This window comes from Scyliorhinus torazame, chromosome 6, assembly GCF_047496885.1.
Source record: "Scyliorhinus torazame isolate Kashiwa2021f chromosome 6, sScyTor2.1, whole genome shotgun sequence".
Classification (NCBI taxonomy): domain Eukaryota; kingdom Metazoa; phylum Chordata; class Chondrichthyes; order Carcharhiniformes; family Scyliorhinidae; genus Scyliorhinus; species Scyliorhinus torazame.
The window spans coordinates 285732597-285754767 of NC_092712.1; the positions used below are offsets into that span (position 1 = coordinate 285732597).

The 22171-nt window shown below is 49.0% G+C and overlaps 1 protein-coding gene across 7 annotated transcripts in view; it reads left to right on the top strand.

Moving 5' to 3' along the window:
• LOC140425471 (catenin delta-2-like) overlaps nucleotides 1–22171 on the top strand; it is a 1686689-nt gene that overhangs the window by 1629052 nt on the left and 35466 nt on the right. For all 7 annotated transcript variants that reach the window (XM_072509780.1, XM_072509779.1, XM_072509782.1 and 4 more), the window contains 2 exons: nucleotides 1088–1172; nucleotides 20478–20604. In XM_072509780.1, coding sequence (XP_072365881.1) covers nucleotides 1088–1172; nucleotides 20478–20604 — 212 coding nt within the window. The remainder of the gene's footprint in view (nucleotides 1–1087; nucleotides 1173–20477; nucleotides 20605–22171) is intronic.

Here is a 22171-nt window from a genome sequence, read left to right on the forward strand (position 1 = left end):
CTGCGCATGGCAAGGCCAACCAACAGAAATTAGATAATTGGTATTTTTCCTGGGGCGTTTATTCACTGTAACCTGTTTTGACACATGTTTGTAATAAAATACATTTTTTAAAAAAAGAAATGAGATAATTGGCGGGGTTCTCCGTCCCCGCTGTAGCGAACGGAGTTTTAGCTGAGTGTCAAATTCTCCGCTCTCACTGGCAGAGGTAGCGAGGCGCATTCGGAATGGAGAATCCCGGCCAATGACTGGAAAATCTGTTTGAGTAATGTCGGAGAGATAAATATTGGCTCGGGCACCAGGGAAAATATTCCCGCTCATCTTCGGAACAGGGCCGTGGGACATTTCAGGTCTACCTGAGAGGGAAGGCAGGCCCTCGGTTTTGTGTTCCACCCGGAAAGATCAGCGCCTACAGCAGTGCGGCACTCCCAAAGCACTGCACCAGGGTGACCACCTGCATTATGTGCTCAAAGCCTCTGAAGTGGGACTCGGAGATGTGACCTGCTGGCTCAGAGGTGGGAGTGCCACCACTGACCCACGAGCAACACCTGAGAGAAAACCGACCTGTGCCATGCAAAAATAAACAGACATTTGGTACCGGGTTTGTAATTAGGAATTTCCAATCCATTCAGGCTCAAAATCTGGGCTGGAGCTCTGCTCCCTCTCTTGAGCCGTTATACCAATGACTGTATCGCAAATTCGCGCTACAGATCACGTATTCTTGCCTTTCAATTGTTGATTCACCCTCTCATCAGTCGGGTGCTTTGAAGGAGGGTAGCAGTTCAACAGTTTGCTTCCTGCTAGAGAGAGTAAATATTTTGATCTTCAAGCTGCAACTACAGAGTTAAACCAATCATACACTACATAACCTTCGAAAACTATTTGTTCAGACTTATTTATTCCAACCTTAATTGAAACTAAAAAGCTTGGTCGATAACAAATGTGTAGTTGACAGCTTGGTGTTGTCAACTTTGTTAAGTTTTTTTCCTCCGATGACCCATTTCCCCCCGACAATTTCAGCACATGCCAGTCCGGTCAGCCAGAGAGACAGTGTGGCTTCTAACTTGTGCTGTGGTGTTTTTGCACACAGACATTCGCCGAAGGTGGTGAAGGCGGCGTCTCAAGTCCTGAACAGTATGTGGCAATATCGGGATCTGAGGAGCCTCTACAAGAAGGTAAGACATTTTTTTCTTCATTTTCTGATTCTCCACCTCTTCACCGTTTTCAACATCTGTAAGGTATCACGACTTGGGTGTAGCAGGCACAAATGTGAAGAGCAAAAATGAGTTGGCGTTGTAAGGATTTTAAGCAGCAGAGGATAAATGCGTTGGGTTGCAGAAGATACTCAACAGTTCAGGCAGTGTCTTTGGAAAGAGAGGTAGAGAGTTGAATTTAACGCCCCTCCCAGAGGATGGAGTGTCACTCGTTGGGAACCCGCCGCTTGCTACCTTTCCCAATGTCAAGTTCAGGGTGGGAAGGATACGGTATAAGCACAAGAGACTGAATTCTCCCATCCCCCAGCCACATGTTTCCACTGGGATTCTCTACTCATGCCACTTGTCAATGGGATTTCCCATTGTAGCCACCCCTCGGTGCCGGGAAACCTGTGGCCGGGCATGCGCTGCTGGTGGGAACAGAGAGTCCCGCTGGCGGAGGATTCAGGACAAGTTACTATTGTGGATATAGCGTAGATGTGATTTTATCAATAAGTCCTTACAATCTCCAACACCTCTATCATATAATTTTTTAAAATGTTCTTTGCTATATTGAAGAATCCTCGTATCTCTGAAGTCTCTAAAGGGAAGAGGAACAGGATAAAGTGTCTGAACCATTGGGAGAGTTGGCGGATGTTTGATGGCCTAAAGCTGGAAAATTCTAAAGTTCCTAACGTACCCCAGGACTTTGTTTTAGCGTTACAGTAAAAATTTAAGTTTCAAGCGCTTGTCCTGCCTTTTTGATGACATGATTCAACATAAAAAGCGCCAGCCTCCAGTGGTCCCAACCTTTGGAAAAAGGGCAGGATTCAGGAAGGGTTCTGAGAGCCAATTCACCAAGCCACAAGCACTGTTCCCCCTGCAGGATGCGTGCCTGATTGCGAAACCTTGTAGGTCAGTCCATCGCCACTGAGTTGATGACATGCCCAGAGGCAAATGGAGTTGAAATATCCTTATTGGTAATGGGAACAATTCATTTCAGGTCTCAGGGTAAAAGCTGCAAAAGCCACCAGCTTAACTGCGAACACCTTCTGTGGGAAAGGAAAGTAGACAAACACGGATTGGTTTCAGCAATGCCGCTTGCAGGCAAATATTTAAATTTGCCTCTTTTATTTCAACAATACGATGTTTTTCACTCTTTATTACTTCCCATCCACTATTCCCTGCCTTTCTTTTCATCTCCAGCTCTTTCCCTCTTTCAGGCTTCCACCCACTTTCTCTCATTATTGTCATTGTTGTCATGATATTCAAACACACACATCATGATAGACACACCAACAGACAAATCAGAACACACAACACCACAACCAATGACAGAAAGATATAAAAGCACAGACACGACCCCCGGTGGTCAGTATTAGCTGCAGAGGAGGACCAGGACACATCTGCCACCAAACACACTCAGGGAGACAGCACGTGCAGAGTATCCAGAACGAACTGTATTATAAGAGTTAAAATAAAATAGAGTTGTACCACATACAACTGTGTTGGCTCATCTGTGCACCAGAGCACCCAACACCACATGGTACAGGAGTGGATCGATACCTGCCGGCATACCTCAGTGTTCAGAGACAACCAGCAGTGCCCAGGCAAAATGATAGAGCTCCCGGTTCCGCAGCCGCTCCAGTGCCACGGCGACCTCCGCGAAAACTGGCGGCGATTCCGGCAATGGTTCGAATTGTTCCTGGTGGCAGCTGAACTCCAAGACCTGGATGATAGCGAAAAAATTGAATTTCTCCTCACCATCGCCGGTGCAAGGGCAAGAGAAATATTCACAAGGTTCAGGTTCTTCAGGAGGCAGCAAAGGTACGATTACCAGGCAGTCCTGGACAAATTTTCCAAGTACTGTGAAGAAAACGCAATCCAATCGGCAAATAAAGGTAAGAAAAGCTGCAGTACTCACCTCGTGGCTGGGATCCCGGAGCCCGAATTCTCAGAGGCCGAAATCCCGAGCCTGAGAGAGGGCTGGGTCGAGGTCGGCGGCCATCTTGCTAAAGGTATCACGCTAGCACAGTTGCGCGAGCAGTGCGCAGAACCGGAAGTATCGTTTGCGCATGCTGCACGGCCACAGAAGGTTGCTGAGGATTTGCTAAAGAAATTTATTGAATGTTTAACTTGCAAGGAGCAGACTGAGAATTGCCAGTGTTTTAGTACGGATCGAAAAAATGGACAAGACATTGATCCTCAGGTAATGGAAATAACACAACCTGAATCATATCTACAGCAGGGACAAATGTCTCCCTTCAACACAACGCCGCAAAATCCCAACTTCGGAGACCAGCAGTTAGTCAGTAATGACTCTTCAAACCTTGAGGGGAACATTAATTGCATTGAACCTATACACACTCCACTGATAAATGAGCAGAACATTGGAGCAAGAATCCTGAGGACACCGACATCGAGTAGCCAGATAACGAATTTAAAACCCACAGCAGTTTCAAGTGAACCAAGTGTGCTTTCCACTAATGGTGAAGATGCAGATAAGGTCGACCCGATTATCCATTGTACCACACTAACCCCAGTGATTAAGCAGTTATGTATGGGGAGTATAATGTGGGCAATTGAGAACAGTAAAAGAGAGACTGTGACCATGCCAGTCCCAGCAAAATCAGACCCAGAGACCATGAAGGCATGTACATTAGACAAAGATACATATGAGGTACCTGAGAAGAAAAGTGAAACGGAATGTTCTTTGGAAAATAGTACAATGTCGATAGAAACATTGGATCCTATATTCGAGACCATACATATGGGAGAATTTGGGGGTAATAAACAAGGTTCTGCAATGTCTGGGGGAAGATTTAAAATTCCAAAGAAGAAAAGCCCAAATGAAGGACAACGGCAAGACAATGACAGTCCACCGACATGGTGTGCACCACCAGATGAAAACTCTGACAATTTATCCAACCCTAGTGAACAGCAAGCTGCTAATGAGGATCTATCCACGGGATGTGAGACGAGTGACGACAGCATCCCACTTCCCATGCAAAAGGTGCAAGGTGACAGACCTCGCCTAGTGCGTACCGAGGCACTCGACGATCACGGTGGGACCACTGACGACTGTGGTGGCGGCGCACCGCTTCCACCCTCGATGGCTCGAGCCTCTCCACTGGTTGGTGCATTCCTGCATGTTCCGACTCCAGAAGTGCAGCTTCAGGGAATCTCGGCTGCCTCCAGTGAACCTGTTGGGACTCCGGACGGGCGGTGTTGCGGCCTCGGTGATGGCACGCTCAGGGTGACGGCGGATGCCACGGCGACAGGGAATGGATCGCGTGGCAGTCCCACTGGGTCGGCAGTGGCAACCAGCACCGGCGGTCCAAGATGGACACACCAATTCGCGCCATCGCCAGACGTTGATGCGAGCAACAATTCTCTCTCCAAGGCGACATGCTTCGACGTTTCTCTGCGGAGTCGCCCTTCCGGCACAGCAGGTGGCCGGAACCCGCGTGCACGGTCTCGGCCAACTTCCACATCTGGCACAGTCATCGCCTTGCATGATATTAGTGATGGTGCTACTTCGATGGCAACGACCCATCGGCTACAAGATGCCGTCCACCACAAACATAAAAAGAAAAAAGACTCCACCTTGTTCCTGGCATGCAGGGCGGATGGATTGGTGCGTAGGCGCAATCAGCGAGCTTTGCGCCGCCTTCCACGCTCGCAACTGAACCGTACGCACACGCCGGATCCTCCACTGGTTCCCAAGGATGACTTCGTGGAGATGCCACGGATCATGCCCCTTCCATCGCCACCAGAACCAAACCACAGCCAAGGCACCACTAACAAAGATGTTGAATGTTATATTTGCACGAATGAAAAAACCAAGCACTGCACGAAGTACAACAAATGGTAAAGTAGAGACTTCGGCAACAGCATCACCTCCAACAGTCCAAGGTGAACCAGTGTGACCACAAATCTCCACAGCTGAACCGGCTTGAGGACCAGCCCATTCTTGAGGCGGTCACCCATTAGACTGGACTTATAACGCTGTTCATACGTTCAAAAAGTCAAACACTTCTGTATTATAACCTGTTGTTGTTTATTGTTCCAGATATCGTCTGACCAGACCAATGTTCACGTTTTTTTTTCTCTCGTATCCAAGTTTTGTTATGGTACAACCTTGTTAGTGTGACGCACCCGACATCGCCCCATGTAAATAGTTACGTCATATACACACGCTGTACACAACACACACACACACTCTTAGATGCACTCACGACACAATTATATTTATAACCACGTAGGCACATATCTTTGTAAAAAGGGGAGATGTCATGATATTCAAACACACACATCATGATAGACACACCAACAGACAAATCAGAACACACAACACCACAACCAATGACAGAAAGATATAAAAGCACAGACACGACCCCCGGTGGTCAGTATTAGCTGCAGAGGAGGACCAGGACACATCTGCCACCAAACACACTCAGGGAGACAGCACGTGCAGAGTATCCAGAACGAACTGTATTATAAGAGTTAAAATAAAATAGAGTTGTACCACATACAACTGTGTTGGCTCATCTGTGCACCAGAGCACCCAACACCACAATTGTGACTGTAGCAGAAACGCCCGCTTGTTCTCCGATTGTCACTGAATATTTTTCTCCCTTTTTCAGGAAGCTCCTTCTCCCCATTACCTCAGCTCGTTGTTAAATCCACCCTGCGCTCCTTTGCAGATTTATTCTGTGTACTCAAGCGTATCTTCAGTAAAGTCGCCATATTCCCAGATGACCATGGGCTGCATTTCCCCTTTGAAGGGGAGAGTTGACTGGCGGTGATTTAACCTGAGGATCACCACACCTCAGGCGAGGAGCACGGTTGAGAAGGTGGGGCGTTCGTGAATAACCTCAGCCGGTAAGGGAGTTGAACCCACGCTGTCGGCCTCGCTCTGCATCACGAACCAGCTGTCCACCCAACTGAGCTAAACCTTCAGTGCATGATCTTTAAATCTGCACTGTAGCCGATGTGACCAGCAATGCATTCAGTATACCCACCATGTGGTGCAGTGTGCCCTCTAGATATCAGGCCAGCCATAGCAGTCTCCATCCTGCTATAATACTGATAATAAAGACAGGTGATAATTGTATTCTTTGTGTGAAATATTCAGTAGATTTTTGCTTGACAGGGGATAAGTTCAACGTTCATTGAAAAACATCAGCCCCCGGACAGTGCAGCCCTCTCTCAGTACTGCACTGAAGTGTCAGCCTTGATTATAGCCGGAATTCTCCGGCCGTTGGGATTCTCTGTCCCTGCCGGCAGCGCTCTCCCGATCATGGGTTTCCTGGTGGTGTGGGTTGGCTTCAAGGGGACATCCCATTGACAAGCGGTGGGAGTAGAGAACGGCACTCTGCCGAGACACACACACCTGGGGGGCCGGAGAATCAGACCCTATGTGCTCAAATCTGCAGAGTGGGGCTTGAACCCACAATTTCTAGCTCAGAGGTCCGACTGCTATCACTGACCCATGGGGGGCACACAGAGCAAAGAGGGAGGAGTGAATTACTTGTGGTCCTGTTCTAGCTCCTAATAGAAAAGAGCCTCTAAATGAGGCTTACATTACTCCCATTTTACCACGTGTATTGAATGGATTCCTTGAAGCATTTTCGTACTGTTCAGTGCTGCTGGATCCCCACCCAAGCGACTCTGATTCACGGCCTGGTGGCGATTAGCAATGCACAAAGGCTTCCCTGAAACATGTGTTGAATCTTGAAGTTTAAAGAAAAACGAGCTGTGTGATTTGTTTTACATTTTGATCTCCATAACCATATGTTCCAGAAAAGGGAGGGATGGAGGCAACTTTCAGCGGTTCCCCTGGGTGAAGATTCAGGTCTGAAATTGTCTCTGTGCAGGTGCCATGGGAAAGGTAATAGCTGATTCTATTTTCTTTACATCTCCCCATGATATTATTAATAGCGCCCTATCCTCATTCAAAAGAAAAATCTCTAAAATGGAGTAGAGAATATTGAGCTGCAGGGATTTGGTGATGTTGCGGGAGTGGGGGGGGGAACATAGATTATCATAGAATTAACAGTGCAGAAGGAGGCCATTCGGCCCATCGAGTCTGCACCGGCTCTTGGAAAGAGCACCCTACCCAAGGTCAACACCTCCACCCTATCCCCATAACCCAGTAACCCCACCCAACACTTAAGGGCAATTTTGGACACTAAAGGCAATTTAGCGTGGCCAATCCACCTAACCTGCACATCTTTGGACTGTGGGAGGAAACCGGAGCACCCGGAGGAAACCCACGCACACACGGGGAGGATGTGCAGACTCCGCACAGACAGTGCCCCAAGCCGGAATCGAACCTGGGACCCTGGAGCTGTGAAGCAATTGTGCTATCCACAATGCTACCGTGCTGCCCTTAAATGGATCCCTGACCTCTTGAGCATGTCCGGTTTTCATCGTCCTGCCACTGATGGTTATGCCTTCAGCTGCCTGGACCCTAAGCTCTGGAATCCCCTCCGTAAACCTCTCCATCTCTCTCTCCTCCTTTACGATGCTCCTTAAAACCTAGCTCTTTGACCAAGTTTTGGTCACCTGTCTGCATGTTTGCTCTTTGGCTTGATCCTAGTTTTCGGCTGATTATACCCCTGTGAGGCGCCCTTGGACATTTTTATACGGCGGTGTATTCAGTCAGGTACCTAGACAATTGTGTGCCCGCCACACCTTCTAACTGACACTCCCACTGACACCAATATTAGTGACTTCCAAAAGCTATCACACTGGGGTTGCCACCTCTGCTTGTGTGTCTTCCTGGTGGGAAACAGCTAGGTTTTTTATCCCACTCATTTTTTATATATTTTATAACAATTAAACAGAAGCGTTCAAAGAAAATGGAAAAGACCCACAATTTCACTGAGACAAGCGTAGGACAAGGAGGGATAGGGAGGGGCAGGGAAATGGGTCATCAGGTATATTTTCAATAGAACTGCCCAATTCATGTCCCAATAGTTATTTTTTAAATTGGCGACAATATTGGCTACAATCTGACATCTTAAATTGCACAGTAGCAAGGTGTCCAGCCAGTTCACAAGGTTACCTGCGGTCGAGCAGATACTGACAGTTGAGCTGCAAAGACCCTTTCTGCCACCTGGTGGTGAAGCTGAGTAATACAGATTGTAACTGAATTACCATGAGAATGGCGACCTAGTAAATTTTAACTTGCTAAATGGTCAGCTAATCTTTGTTTGCTTTGAAGAGCTCAGTGCCTCATTTATGTTGATGTTTAATGTTAGTGATTCCCTGTGAATTCTAGGTTTAATGGAATAAACATAATCAAGAAGATTGTTATTGTCAATGCCATCTATTTTAAGCATGCTGTTTGAAATCAGGAGCCTCTACGTGACAATGTCTCATGATTGAAGTTGTGATTCATTTAGGCTCCTCGAGTATTTCTCTCTTGCCCAGTGCCAAAGACCAGCCCCGTAAGTGAGCACTCATTCTCTACAAACGAAAGAGTGAATTCACACAAAGAATGGAGGGTCATTGTTACTGTTTGTGGTTGTGTAAAATAGGCGACATCAGTTTAGTCGCCCATTGCACATATCCCCAATTTTCATTTCCGTTGAATTTGGATACTGAATATCGCCTGTTTTTTTTAAACTTATCTTCCAAAGTCAAAATTACTTCATCAATATGGCACTGTAACAAGAAATGTAGGTTTTGCATTTCTATAGTGCCTTTCACTACCTCAGGACATCTCAAAGCATCTTACAGCTGGTGAAGCACTTTTGAAATGCAGTAATGTAAGAAATGCGGCAACCAAACTGTGCGCAGCAAGATGTCACAAACAGCGTTGTGATAAATATGAGGTAACCTGTTATAGTGATGTTTGATGAGGGATAAATAGTGGGCTGGATATCGGGGGAAACTCCCGTGCGTTTCTTCAATATGGTGTCGTGGGATGCTTTACATCCAGCGTCGAGGGGATGGGACCTTGCTTTACTGCATCGTTGAACAAAGGGATGTCGGTCCCTCAGTACTGCACTGGGATGGCGATCTTGGTTTTGTACTCAAACATCTGGAGTGGGGCTTCAACCCATGACCTTCTGCTTCAGAGGTGAGAGCCCGACCCCTGAGTCACAACTGACACTGGAGGTCAAATAAAGACACTTTTAATTTTGTTATGATCACTGTACAGACTGTTAACCTGGAAGAAAATTGAACATCCAGTTAGTAGCTGAAAGAATTGAACATCAGGATTTGTTGTAAGTCATTTATCGCAACAAATGACTAAAACACTATGAATTAAATCTTTGTAGACAGTACTTTAAATAGGAATCGGTAGCACAGTGGGTAGCATTGTTGTGGGTGCGGGGACACTCCGGCACCAACCTAGCCCCCTAGGAAGGGGAGAATTACTCACTTTCGGGGACCATTGACGCCGGAATGGTTGCTGCCGGTTTTCACGCGAGCGTGGGGACATAGCCCCATTATTAGAGAATCCCACCCCCGATCTGTGAAAAAGTGCCCTATTCAGTCGGATTTACATGTGATATATGCGGTGGCGGGAGGGGGGGGGGTGAAATGGGAGTCGGGCCCACCAACCCTCGAAAACGCCACGAGCAGTGCAGACTGCTGGTTGGAGAGGTGGGCTGAGCGGAAAGACCGACCTGAGTGCTCTGGCATTGTGGGGAAGAATGAGTAAAACCGAAAACAGGCCTCCAGCCATCACCCCTCACACCCACACACTCCACATGCCCCACCCAAGCCACCTCAAACTCCTCGCCCCTCCCCATGGCCCCTCAAACCGTCCATGCCAAACTGTGCCCCTCTACCCACCCCATGGTCCTTCATGTCCTCCATTTCAACCCAGGGTCCTCTACCCGGCCCCATAGCTTTTTATGGCCCTTATGTCAACTCAGATCAGCCCAATGCCTCTGCCCCACCCTTTGGCCTTACATCCTCCATGCCAACTCACGCAGTATACACCATGGGCAGAGCCCAGCACACAGGCTCAGATTAAATAAAATTCTTAATTGTCTATTGATACATTCTGGATTCTCCCAAAATGAGACTATATGTCCCCCACGCCGGCGTAAAAACGGTGGAGTTTTACTCCCGAAATTGAACGAATTCCATGCCCTGCAGGGGGCGAGCAGGGACCCGGAGTGAATCTCGCAGCTTTAGCTGTGCATACGGGCCCCTGCACGTCCGGTTCTGAGTCCGCGCGTGCGCACGACAGCGGCCTCCAGCAGCCGCGCCATGCTCCATGGCGGACCAGGACCGCAGAGCCACACCGGAAAAAGGGAGCCCCCAATCGGCCGTGCGCCCAAGCCTCAGCCCCCGCACAGTTAATCCCCGACCATTTATAAGGCCCTGCCTGGTCTCCGATTTGCCCACTCCCGACCAGGGCGGCCCCGGACTGATGGCGATGGTTGCGCTGGAGCATGCCCATCCCGTTGATGGGTCGGCTGGGGCCAGAGGGTACCTAGGGAGGTGACCTCGAGGGTTACCCGTACAACCAGTGGTACTACGCTCACAGTGGGCAGTCAGCGGATGGCTGCCTTGCAGGGGGTCGCCCACTCCCGACCAGGGCGGCCACGCCAGCATCCCGACCGGCAATAGGTGGTTAGTTCCGCGCCGTCGGGAACTTGGCCAGTCGGGAGCGGAGAATTGCTGGGTGGGCATCTGGTAATGGCCCCCCAGCGGCGCGGCATACTCCGCGGTCATGAAGAATCGCCGGACTGGTGGCAGGCCCGATTACGGCATGAAAGTGGATTCTCTGCCCCCACGCCGTCCGCGATTACGGCGCCGGGCTGCAGAGAATCCAGCCCACTATTTTTGAAAAAGAATTCTCAATGATAAAAAAAACATTCATTAGATTTAATTTATTTTAATCCCTTCTAATCCCACTTTGTTTTTGGAATCCCATGCAAAGACTTTCCAAGCACTTGGAACTGTGAAGCAAACTGTGAGCTGACAGGCAACTCACTATGATAGTGATAGGCTGTGAAATCAGTGATGCAATACTAATCTTGTAATGGAAGCCTTCAGGCTGACATCAACAGAGAGTGAAATAACAAGCATCGATTCTTTTCAACATTGCAGACAGTTTTTTTCAAACCTTTAACGAGCAGGAGATTTAATTGTCTTGATAGCTCCCTTTGTCAGATCCAATGAGCTTGAACGTGGAAGTAAGTTTATGCACTTTTACACACATTCATGTCTACTTTTAACAATCCAAAAAGTCAACTTATCCCTCCCAAAGAGCACCTCACCTCTTCCAAATGTGTGCCGGGACCATATCCGATAGCGTATATCCACAAGTTATATTTCCCACTCCCGCCTTGTGAAAGTCAAATCAGACTGAATGCAGCTCAACTTTAACATATACAGCTGCCTCTGTAAACCACGGATATGCCAGATTTCACCCGCCCTGGTTCCCCCCTCTGTGAAAATGGAGGGGGGGGGGGCAGGATTGGAGGTGGGATTCAGTCATTTGAAGCCATTTTCACCAAGACGGTGAGCCTTTTCATCTGTGCGAAGATTCATGCCCTTGTTTTTAATCAGGAAAACTGGAAAGGAGGAAAATAAACCATCGTCAGCAGAATTCTCCATTTAAGAGACTAAGTGCTGACACCGGGACTGAATCGCGAGTGTTCTACGTGGACGAAAGCGGTGCCAGTCCCAGAGTCATTCAGGTCCCACTAATAGGCTAGCATCCGTGCCATGTAGAACTCGTGCAATTCCAATGCATACCGGCCCTCATCCCAGCCAAGGTGATGGCAATGGTTGCCCTGGAGCATGCCCATCCCATTGATGGGTCAGCTGGGGCCAGAGGGTACCTAGGGAGGTGACCTCGAGGGTTACCCGTACAACCAGTGGTACTACGCTCACAGTGGGCAGTCAGCGGATGGCTGCCTTGCAGGGTGTGGCAATGGTAATCTGTGCCCGTCCATCCCAACCAACAGCCCACTTCCTGGGAGCCCTCCACTTCACCCCCGGCCTTGGCAAATCCCCCCCTGGCCAGCAGCACAACTGTCAGCACACTAGAGCGATGTTGGGCATTTTTAGTACCCCCTCTCTCTCCCTCAGCAACCACGGAACTTGTGCCCTGATTCGAAATACCTCAAGTGAACCTCGCCGTCGGTAATTCCTCCTGGAGGAGGTGGAGCATCGCGGAAGGCCCAGAAAATGCCGTGTCAGGCCAGTTAATGAAATGCCAACGGCATTTACTGTACCATTTGCATGCACACACCGCCGTGCGGTGTAGACTGCACTCACGTCGCTGGCGAGGAATCGGAGCAAAGAATTTCCTTTCGCACCCGGCACCAACCTTGATATTCGGCTGACGCCGAATTCTCCGTCCGATCGTAGTGCATGATTCTGGCATCGCTGGATGGAGAATTGGGCCCCAAGTGTTCAAATAAGTCAACAGAGCTGTCACACTAGTTGTAACTTCAAGAAAGCTAATCATCTGCCAGATTCAATGGACTGATGACTATGCAGATGTTTGTCAGTAGATGCTTCTTTTACTTGTTCTCGGGATATGGGCATCACTGGAATTTATTGCCCATTGCTAGTTGCGCTTTCGAAGATCTGGTCAGATAGCTTCCTGAACTGCTGCGTCTGTGCGGTGAAGATGTTCCCACAGTACCATTAGGTAAGGAGTCCCAGCATTCTGAGCCAGTGACAATGAAGGAATGATGATACATAACCAAGTATGCATGGGGTGTGACTTGGTGCAGAACTTGGAGGCGGTGGTGTTCCCCGTGCTCATGCTGTCCTTGTCCTAGGTGTAGTGATTTCTGTAGGTGCATGCCCACAAGGGGTTAATAGGTAAATAGCAGCACCACATGATCACTAGAGGGCTGGACCAACAGGGGTACAAAAAGCAGCCACACGGGGTCTCTGACTCTCTCTCGTGGATGCACTGTGAACAGGGTAACATCAGAATCACATAGATAGTTAGTGGAGTTACTTTTAGTAATTATTGTTAAATCTTGTTAACCAATTCCTAGTTTCCATGTTAAGGTAAAGAACTCGTGCATTAATAGTTATAGTTACTCAATAAATCTTTGTTGTTACTGGACGAGTTCGAGTCTTCTTCAACAAGATTCAGAGGACCTCACCATCAACCAAGGATTGAGTAACACGTGTTATCGACCACGCAGGTAACACAACACTAGAAGGTCGTGGTCAAGGGTTTTTACAATGCAATTTTTACTGTAGCATAGACACTTTGGGCACTATTCTCTGGCCTCATTACGCTCTCGCTCAAGCGAAACGAGGCCGGCAAATAGCGGGAACGGCCAAAAATGTGAACTGTGCCAGGTGCCAAATAGTTTGTGATGCAACCAACTGGCTCCCTTCGGCGAAACCGGGATCTCGCCATAGCGTGACAAGAAACCAATTATCACTGTTTGAGCCCCATTTCCATACAATTAACGGGAGCGACCCCATATCCAAAGGCTTCCCATCATTCAGTGGCCTCCCCAGCAAGAGGTCACACTGATTTGAATTATTATTGTCACATGTATTAGTATACAGTGTTGTTTCTTGCATACTGTACAGACAATGCATGCCGTACATGGGGAAGGAAGGAGAGACTACAGAATGTAATGGTACAGTCATAACTGGGATGTAGAAAAAAGATCAACTTAATACGAGGTAGGTCCATTCAAAAGTCTGATGGCAGCGGGGAAGAAGCTGTTCTTGAGTCGGTTGGTACGTGACCTCAAACTTTGGTATCTTTTTCCTGACGGAAGAAGGTGGACGAGAGTATGTCCAGGGTGCATGGGGTTCTTAATTATGTTAGTTGCCTTCCCGAGGCAGCGGGAATTATAGATAGAGTCAATGGATGGGAGGCTGGTTTGCGTGTTGGACTGGGCTACATTCACAACCTTTTGTAGTTTCCTGTGGTTTTGAGCAGAGCAGGAACCATACCAAGCTGTGATACAACCAGAAAGAATGCTTTCTATGGTGCATCTGTAGAAGTTGGTGAGGGTCGTAGCTGACATGCCAAATTTCCTTCGTCTTCTGAGAAAGTAGAGTCGTTGGTGAGCTTTCTTAACTATAGTGTCGGCATGGGGGGACCAGGACAGGCTGTTGGTGATCTGGACACCTAAAAACCTGAAGCTCTCGACCCTTTCTACTTCTTTCCCATTGATGTCGACAAGGGCATGTTCTGCTCTACACTTCCTGAAGTCAATGACAATCTCCTTCATTTTGTTGACATTGAGGGAGAGATTATTGTCATCGCACCAGTTCACCAGATTCTCTATCTCATTCCTGTACTCTGTCTCGTCATTGTTTGAAATCCGACCCACTACAGTGGTGTCATCAGCAAATTTGAGAATCGAGTTGGAGGGGAATTTAGCCACACAGTCATAGGTATGTAAGGAGTATAAGTATGGGGCTGAGGACACAGCCTTGTGGGGCACCGGTGTTGAGGATGACCGTGGAGGAAGTGTTGTTGCCTATCCTTACTGATTGTGGTCTGTGGGTTAGGAAGTTCAGGATTCAGTCACAGAAGGAAGAGCCAAGGCCCAGGCCACGGAGTTTGGAGATGGGTTTCGTCGGAATAATAGTGTTGAAGGCTGAGCTGTAGTAAATAAATAGGAGTCTGACATAGGAGTCTGTGTTATCTAGGTGTTCCAGTGTTGAGTGCAGGGCCAGGGAGATGGCGTCTCCTGTGGACCTGTTGCAGCGATAGGCGAACTGTTGTGGATCAAGGCAATCCGGGAGGCTGGAGTTGATTTGTGCCATGACTAACCTATCGAAGCACTTCATGATGATGGATGTCAGAGCCACTGGACAATAGTCATTAAGGCACGCTGTTTGGCTTTTCTTTGGTGCAGATGATGGTCGCCTTCTTGAAGCAGATAGGGACCTCAGATTGTTGTAAAGAGGGGTTGAAGATGTCTGCGGATACCCTCGTCAGCTGATCCACACAAGACCTGAGTGCTCGTCTGGGTACCCCATCCGGGCCAGTGGCATTCGGTGGGTTGACCTTCGAGAAGGCTGCTCTGACATCTGCAATGGTGACCTTGGATACAAGTTCATCCGAGGCTTTCAGGGTGGAGGGCGCGCTCTCGCTGACCTCTTGTTCAAAGCGGGCATAGAATGCCTTGAGCTCATTCGGGAGGGGTGCATTGGAGCCGGCGATTTTACATGCCTTCATCTTGTAGCCCGTTATATCTTGCAGACCTTGCCATAGAGGGCGGGGGTCTGCGTGGCTAGCCTGGGACTCGAGCTTGGTCCGGTACTGTCTTTTGGCATCTTTGATGGATTTCCTTAGATCATATCTGGCTTTCTTGTATAGGTCAGGGTCGCCAGACTTAAACGCCTCAGACCTAGACTTCAGCAAGCAGTGGATATCCCTGGTCATCCAGGTTTTCCGGTTGGGGAACACGCGGATTTGCTTCTTTGGCACACAGTCTTCTACACACTTACTAATGAAGTTAGTTAAAGTAGTGGCATATTCGTTCAGACTTTTTGCAGAGTTTTTAAATACTGACCAGTCCACTGACGCTAAGCAGTCCCTTTGGAGATCATCCGATTCCTCAGACCAACAATGCACGACTTTCTTTGACGGATTCTCCCACTTCAGTTTTTGCTTATAAGCCGGGAGCAGGAGCACAGCCTTGTGGGCGGATTTGCCCAAGTGTGGGCGGGCGATAGATCGGTAGGCATGTTTGATATTTGTGTAGCAGTGGTCCAGGATGTTTTGGCCTTTAGTAGAGCAGGTGACGTGTTGGTGGTAACTTGGTAGTACGCTCTTGAGCTTGGCCTGATTGAAGTCCCCGGCCACAATGAACAAGGCCTCGGGAAGTTTCGTTTCAAGGCTATTTGTGGTGGTGTATATTCCGTCCAGCGTGATTTTCACGTCCGCATGGAGTGGGATGTAAACTGCCGTCAGGATAACGGAGCTGAACCCCCGCGGAAGGTAGTAGGGGTTGCATTTTAGCATCACGTATTCTAGGTCTGGGCACTAGTGCCAATTTGTCCTGCTTTTGACAAACATGAACCTGGTGGAAGGGCTTCAGTGGGGAGCCAAGGAGTTGAGTAGCCATCTTTGCCCACAGGCAAAGAACCCGGGGGTGCTGGGCTTGCCACCCCAGTGTTTGGCGGGGAGTGGGGGACCCGCGGCTGGGGTGGGGGACCCAACGCAGGGGTGGGCCGCCATGGGAGTGTGGGAGGCGTGCTGGGGGGGCAACCAGGGAGTAACCACTCATGGCACTACCATGCCAACCACTGGATCGTGTGTACCCGTTCCTGGAGCAACCCCTGTCCCTGCCTGTCTGCCCCACCGACCACTCATAACCCCCACCATCTGCCGAGGCCTCTGGCCGTGCGGCTGAAGACTATCACTAACAGGGAATTGGCAATCATGGTTCAGTGAGCACTTCACCCAACCCAAGTGGATTTCCGTGGGTGGGCAGGACATGTAGCATGTGGGAGTCATTGCCTAGCACCCCAATCACACCTTAATGCCTGGACGCTGCGGTCGGCAACACTCCATACGCAGCAGACAACATCCGAACACCCAGGGGAAGGGACCCAGCTCTGGGGACATGTCCATGGCCGGAGGGTGTGTGAGTACCACAGGAATGGGGAGTTGCCTGGGGAGGTGGGTCAAGGGTTTGGAGGTTGGTCTGCATTGCGAGGGAAGGTGGCAGAGGCATCATACTGGTTGTACGCAAAGGTGTTTATTGTGTTTGACAATTCCCCACCCTCCCATTGGGGCTTCCATCTCCCCCACCTACAGCCCCCTCACCCCTGACCTACACACCCATCCCCTCCCCTCCCTCCCTCGGTGCCCTCAGTGATCTTTGATGTGCTTTGCCCTCCTAGCTCTACCACTACGTCTACGTGTGTCCCCAGGATGCACATCTGAGGTGGAGGCAGCCAGTTGCTTACCCTGTCCTGTGGCCTTCAAGGAAACCCACGCAGACACGGGGAAAACGTGCAGACTCCGTTTGTCACTCAAGCCGGGAATCGAACCCGGGTCCCGAACCTTGCTAACCACTGTGCTACCATGCCATGAAATCCCGGATCAAGTGGATTTGATAAACTATCATTGTGGATGTTAACAGCACCCAACTTGAGTTTAATTTGATTGTTGCTATTTGTGGGAACCTTTTAACCCTGAACCATGTAAGAACACTCCAGTGGAGCTGGGCAGCAGGCTGTTGACATTTAATTCCATCTGAGTCCCAGGCCACTGACTTTCCAACAGGTTTTGCTGACCTGCTGATTTACACGTAGATTGGTAAATCACCTTTGTTTTAAGTGACCTGTAATAGTGTAAGTGGAGCACTTAAAGCGGGATTCTTTGGCCTCCCAGGCGGCAGGAGGTGGCACGCCATTCGCTGGGGGAGGGGGGGGTCTCTATGCTGGTTTAGCACAGTGGGCTAAACAGCTGGCTTGTAATGCAGAACAATGCCAGCAGCACGGGTTCAATTCCCTTACCGGCCTCCCCGAACAGGCGCCGGAATGTGGCGACTAGGGGCTTTTCACAGTACCTTCATTGAAGCCTACTTGTGACAATGAGCGATTATTATTGTCATTGGGAATTCCTGTTGAAGCCACCTCACGCCGCCGGAAAACCCATGGGCGGGGATGACTGCTGGCGGGACATAGAATTCAGCCGCCAACGAACGGCCGGAGAATTCCAGCCTTAATTTCGATGTTGTGGCTGCTTGCTGTCAAGGTGGAGCAGCGACATCACCAACAACAACCCCACTCATCCTGGTTGTTGGAGAGTAACGGGTTATATTAAATAGGCAATGATGGTAATGCTGACCAAGAGACTCCAAAAGAGCAAAACATGGATGAGACTGGATCCAGAGAATAATGGAGCGGGATTCTCCGAAAATGGGGTTAAGTACTGATGCCGTCGTAAATGCTGGAGAGTTTTAAGACGGCTTCATCTGGCCGCTAGGAGCAGCAATCCTGCGCCGCACAGGGGTCCAGCACGGCACTGGAGAGCTTCACGCAACTCCAGCTGCCGATACGTGCCCCAGCACAGCCGGTGCGGGTCCTCCCATGTGCGTGGTTTCCCATCTCCGCGCCGAGGAACAAAGGCCCCCCCCCCCTGGAATTGGCCCACCCGCCGATCGGTTGGCCCTGATCGCGGGCCTGGGCACCATGGAGGTACCCCCGGAGTCGGATCCCCCACTCCCCCCCCCATCAGGACGGCTCCCGCAGCCAGTACGCCGAAGTCCCGCCGGGTAGGACCACACGCGAACGACGGCAGCGGGACTCGGCCGAACTCGGTGGGCATTCGGCCCATCAAGCGCGGAGAATCGGCGGGGGGGAGGGCGCTTTCAATGGCTCCCGACCGTGCGGGTGCGATTGGCGTCAATTGTCCAGTCGCCGGAGAATTGGCGACCCGGCGTCGGAGCGGCGGCACGGATTTCGCGACCCCCCCCCCCCCCCCCCCCCCCGGCGATTCTTCGACCCGGTGCAGGATCAGAGAATCCCGCCCATGGTCTTTCCATGAGGTCTTTGTAAATCGTGAAAATAAATCGTTTTTTTTTATTATTGGCTACCTCCAAGCCACTCCAAGTGAAACCTCATCAAAATAGTTGTTACATAGACTAGCTTGTATTTCCCGGAGTATAGAGTACTAGGAAATTAGGTAATTGAGATGTTTAAGATGATTATGGGATTTGGTCGGGTAGATGAGAGAAACTATGTCCTCTGGTGAGGGAGTCTAGAACCAGGCGGCCTACCTTTACACTTACCGATAATGGGCTGGATCTTCACCAAGTCGGGATGATTCAGGAGCCCTGTAGAAATAGCGAGGGGGACCCCATTCCGGGATTCCTGACCACCGTTCTCGGGATTTCCAATATTTGGGAGTGTCTTTTAAGGTTGAGCGCTGGTTTAGATCACCAGCCCACACCCTGCAATCCCAACCTGGGCTGCAGAGATAGGCACCTAGTCCTCTGCAACTTTCATGGAGTCGGTCCCACCTTTCAAGGAGCCATGGTTCACAGCACCTCAGAGGTAAGGTAAGTGATGGGACAGAGAGGGGGGGTTGAGAGCATAGCTCGGCATGAGAGGCTACAGGGGGCGGGTTGGGGGCCTGGGATGGCATGGATGGGGTGTCATGATATTCAGGTAAACATCATAGCACATACATACTGATGGACAGATCAACGGACCAATCAACACACACACAACACCACAGCCAATCACAGGCAAGAGCATACACAGTACAAAACAGGGAACACGACACTTCCTGAGCATTCCAGCAGGAGACAGCTCAGGGCACAGAGCTCATAGCAAGCCACTCAGACATCCACCATGTACTGAGTGCCACTACAAGATAGTATTAGGAATAGGTCCACAGATTCTAGGGTTATGATCGAACCTCAGTAACCAGTTTACCACTGTAAATAAATGTCAGCAATAAAGCTGAGTTGTACCATTCGCAACCGTGTTGGTTCGTCTGTGTAGCAGAGTACCCAATACATCATGGGCCTGCCAAGACAGACGTTTTCCCACCTCCCACTTCCAGCCTCGAAGGTGGAAAAGTAGTTCCTCCCAACTTTTAAATGATGGTTATAAATACTTTGAGTTTTGCACTGGTGATTCAGGAATTCATCTGAACCATTATAACAGTGCTTTGTGTTCACTCCCTGATGGCCAGTTTGGGAAATTGGTTTGAACCCTTCAATTAACTTGCTGTCTGGTTACAACTCCCAAGTAGCTGATATTGTGTGGAGAGTCCGAATGAGCTCCTTGAGCTCATTTCTGCCAGGCAATCACGCAAGGTATTTGTTTTTTTTTTTGTCGTTGCTCTCAAACCATCAATCCTTTCTTGCTTGTTGGAAAAGTTCTGCATTTCTCTCATTATCCTGGAAGTGCGATTCAAGATGTATGCGGAGCATTTATCATAACGATCGCTTCTGCCTTTTATACCATTGCAATCCTCACTTCAAGATGTGATCACGAGCATGACTTGACAAGTTTTAGAAAAATTGAACCTTTTCTAACTTCACGAATTTGCTTATTTTGCCACTTCTGTCTGTCGCTAATTAAATTGGTTTTGAAGATTTTCATATCTTGTTCAGTTGAACCATAAATGTGAGGCTGGTTTGCATCAATTCACAGTTTATTTAAATGCTCGAGGGTGGCTTTGAAATCTTTACAGTAACTGTCTCCCCTCTTCTTACTTTTCTTTCCACCTAGTTAGATTGTGTCAGTGAATAGAATGCTCCTGGGGTGTCCTTCGTCCCAACCCACATTCTGTCTTATGATAGTAATGACACATAACATACTGATTTCATTTTTTTGTAGGACGGATGGGCTCAGTATCATTTTGTGGCCTCGTCTTCCACAATAGAGCGGGACAGGCAGAGGCCCTACTCCTCCTCACGCACTCCCTCCATATCACCCATAAGGATGTCCCCGAACAATCGCTCAGGTAAGCTTCACCACACCACGGGTCTTTTCCCGATCTGGCCAGAAGGGCAGATATCTCTCCAATTGCAGGCACCGTGAGTCTCCGCCATTTGGGAAGTCTAGATTTAAAATGGTCGATTGCTTATCATAGAATGTAACAGCATGGAAGGAAGTCCTTTGGCATGCTGTATCTGTGCTGACTCTGTTAAGGATCCGTCCACCTCTTAGCACTGCAAATTATTCCTCTTTGAGTAAATGTCTAATTGTTTGAAAGTTACCAGTGAGTTTGCTTTCATCACCCTTCAAGTGGCTCATAACGATGTTCTATGTAGAAAACATTGCGTTCATCTCTGGTTTCTTTGCCAATTGTCATGTATCTGCATCTGCTGGTCACTGAACCGCTTGTCAATGAAAACAGATTTAGCTTAGCTAGCCATTCATGATTTTGAGATTTTGAACATATGGATTAAAACTCAATTTAATCTTTCCTGCTCTGGGGAAAAAAATCCCAGCTTTTCCAGCCTCTCCACGTATCCAAAGCCTTTCGTCCCTGGTGCCATCCTAATAAATCTCCTCCACACACTCCAAGGCCTTTCAATTCATTTTGAAGTGTGGATCGTCAAATTGGACACAATACTCCATCTGAGGTGTATAGAGTGATTTATAAAATGTTTACCATAAACTTCCTTGCCTTTGAACTCTGTGGGGTGAATTTTAAATCGGGGTTAAGGTCCCGGCCCCTCCTCTAGCGTAAAAGTCGGAAGCAAAGCCCATTGGGTCTTTCATTGATTTGAGGAGAGACTTCCACCCCTCACTGGAAAAGAAATCCAGTTTCTAAAATCTGCCAGCCAATCAAATGACGAGAAAGTCCCTTGTCGCGACAGTCGCAGAAGTGGTGGCCACAGCTGGGATTACAACAATCCCTAAGGGCAAGTTGCTGTGATGGAGCGCAGGTGAAGCTAGGCCTGACATCTGACCTGTGTCAAGGTGACAAACCAGCGGGAGGGATATGTGGGGGGAAGGGGGAGGGATGGCTGAAGTGGGCAGGCAGCAGGAAGGGGGAACACTAGGTAGGAAATAGCTTGGCGCGAACTCCAATTGGCACAAGGGGCTGCAAAATATGGCACTTCCTTTTGGCCAGCCCCCAGACTGGTGAGCTCGAAACAGACCAGTCTCACCTTGCACAGGGTAGGATCTCAGAAAGGGTGGAGAAACCCCTTTATTGGCCACGTAAGGACGTAATGCGCCAAGGGCCAATGGGCCACCCAATGCAACCCCCACTCAGCGCTGGTAAAATTGTTGCAGGGGCAGATGGATAGGCATCGGGAAAGGCATTGTTCGCATGATGCCCAATTTTACAGCTGCCCCGCATGCCATTCCGTACCAAAGAGCCTTGATATTCTGGCCTCTACCTCAGTTTAAAAAGCCAAGAATCCTTTATGCCTTTTGAACAGCTCAATGAGCTTGACAAACTTATATTGACCTTTAACTGATAGCCAATAATCGTTGGCATTTCCACCTATTCCAATGTTGCCAATTGTGACATCTTACGTGCTTTTCTAGCCAGATAAAACAGCACTCTGTGCAAT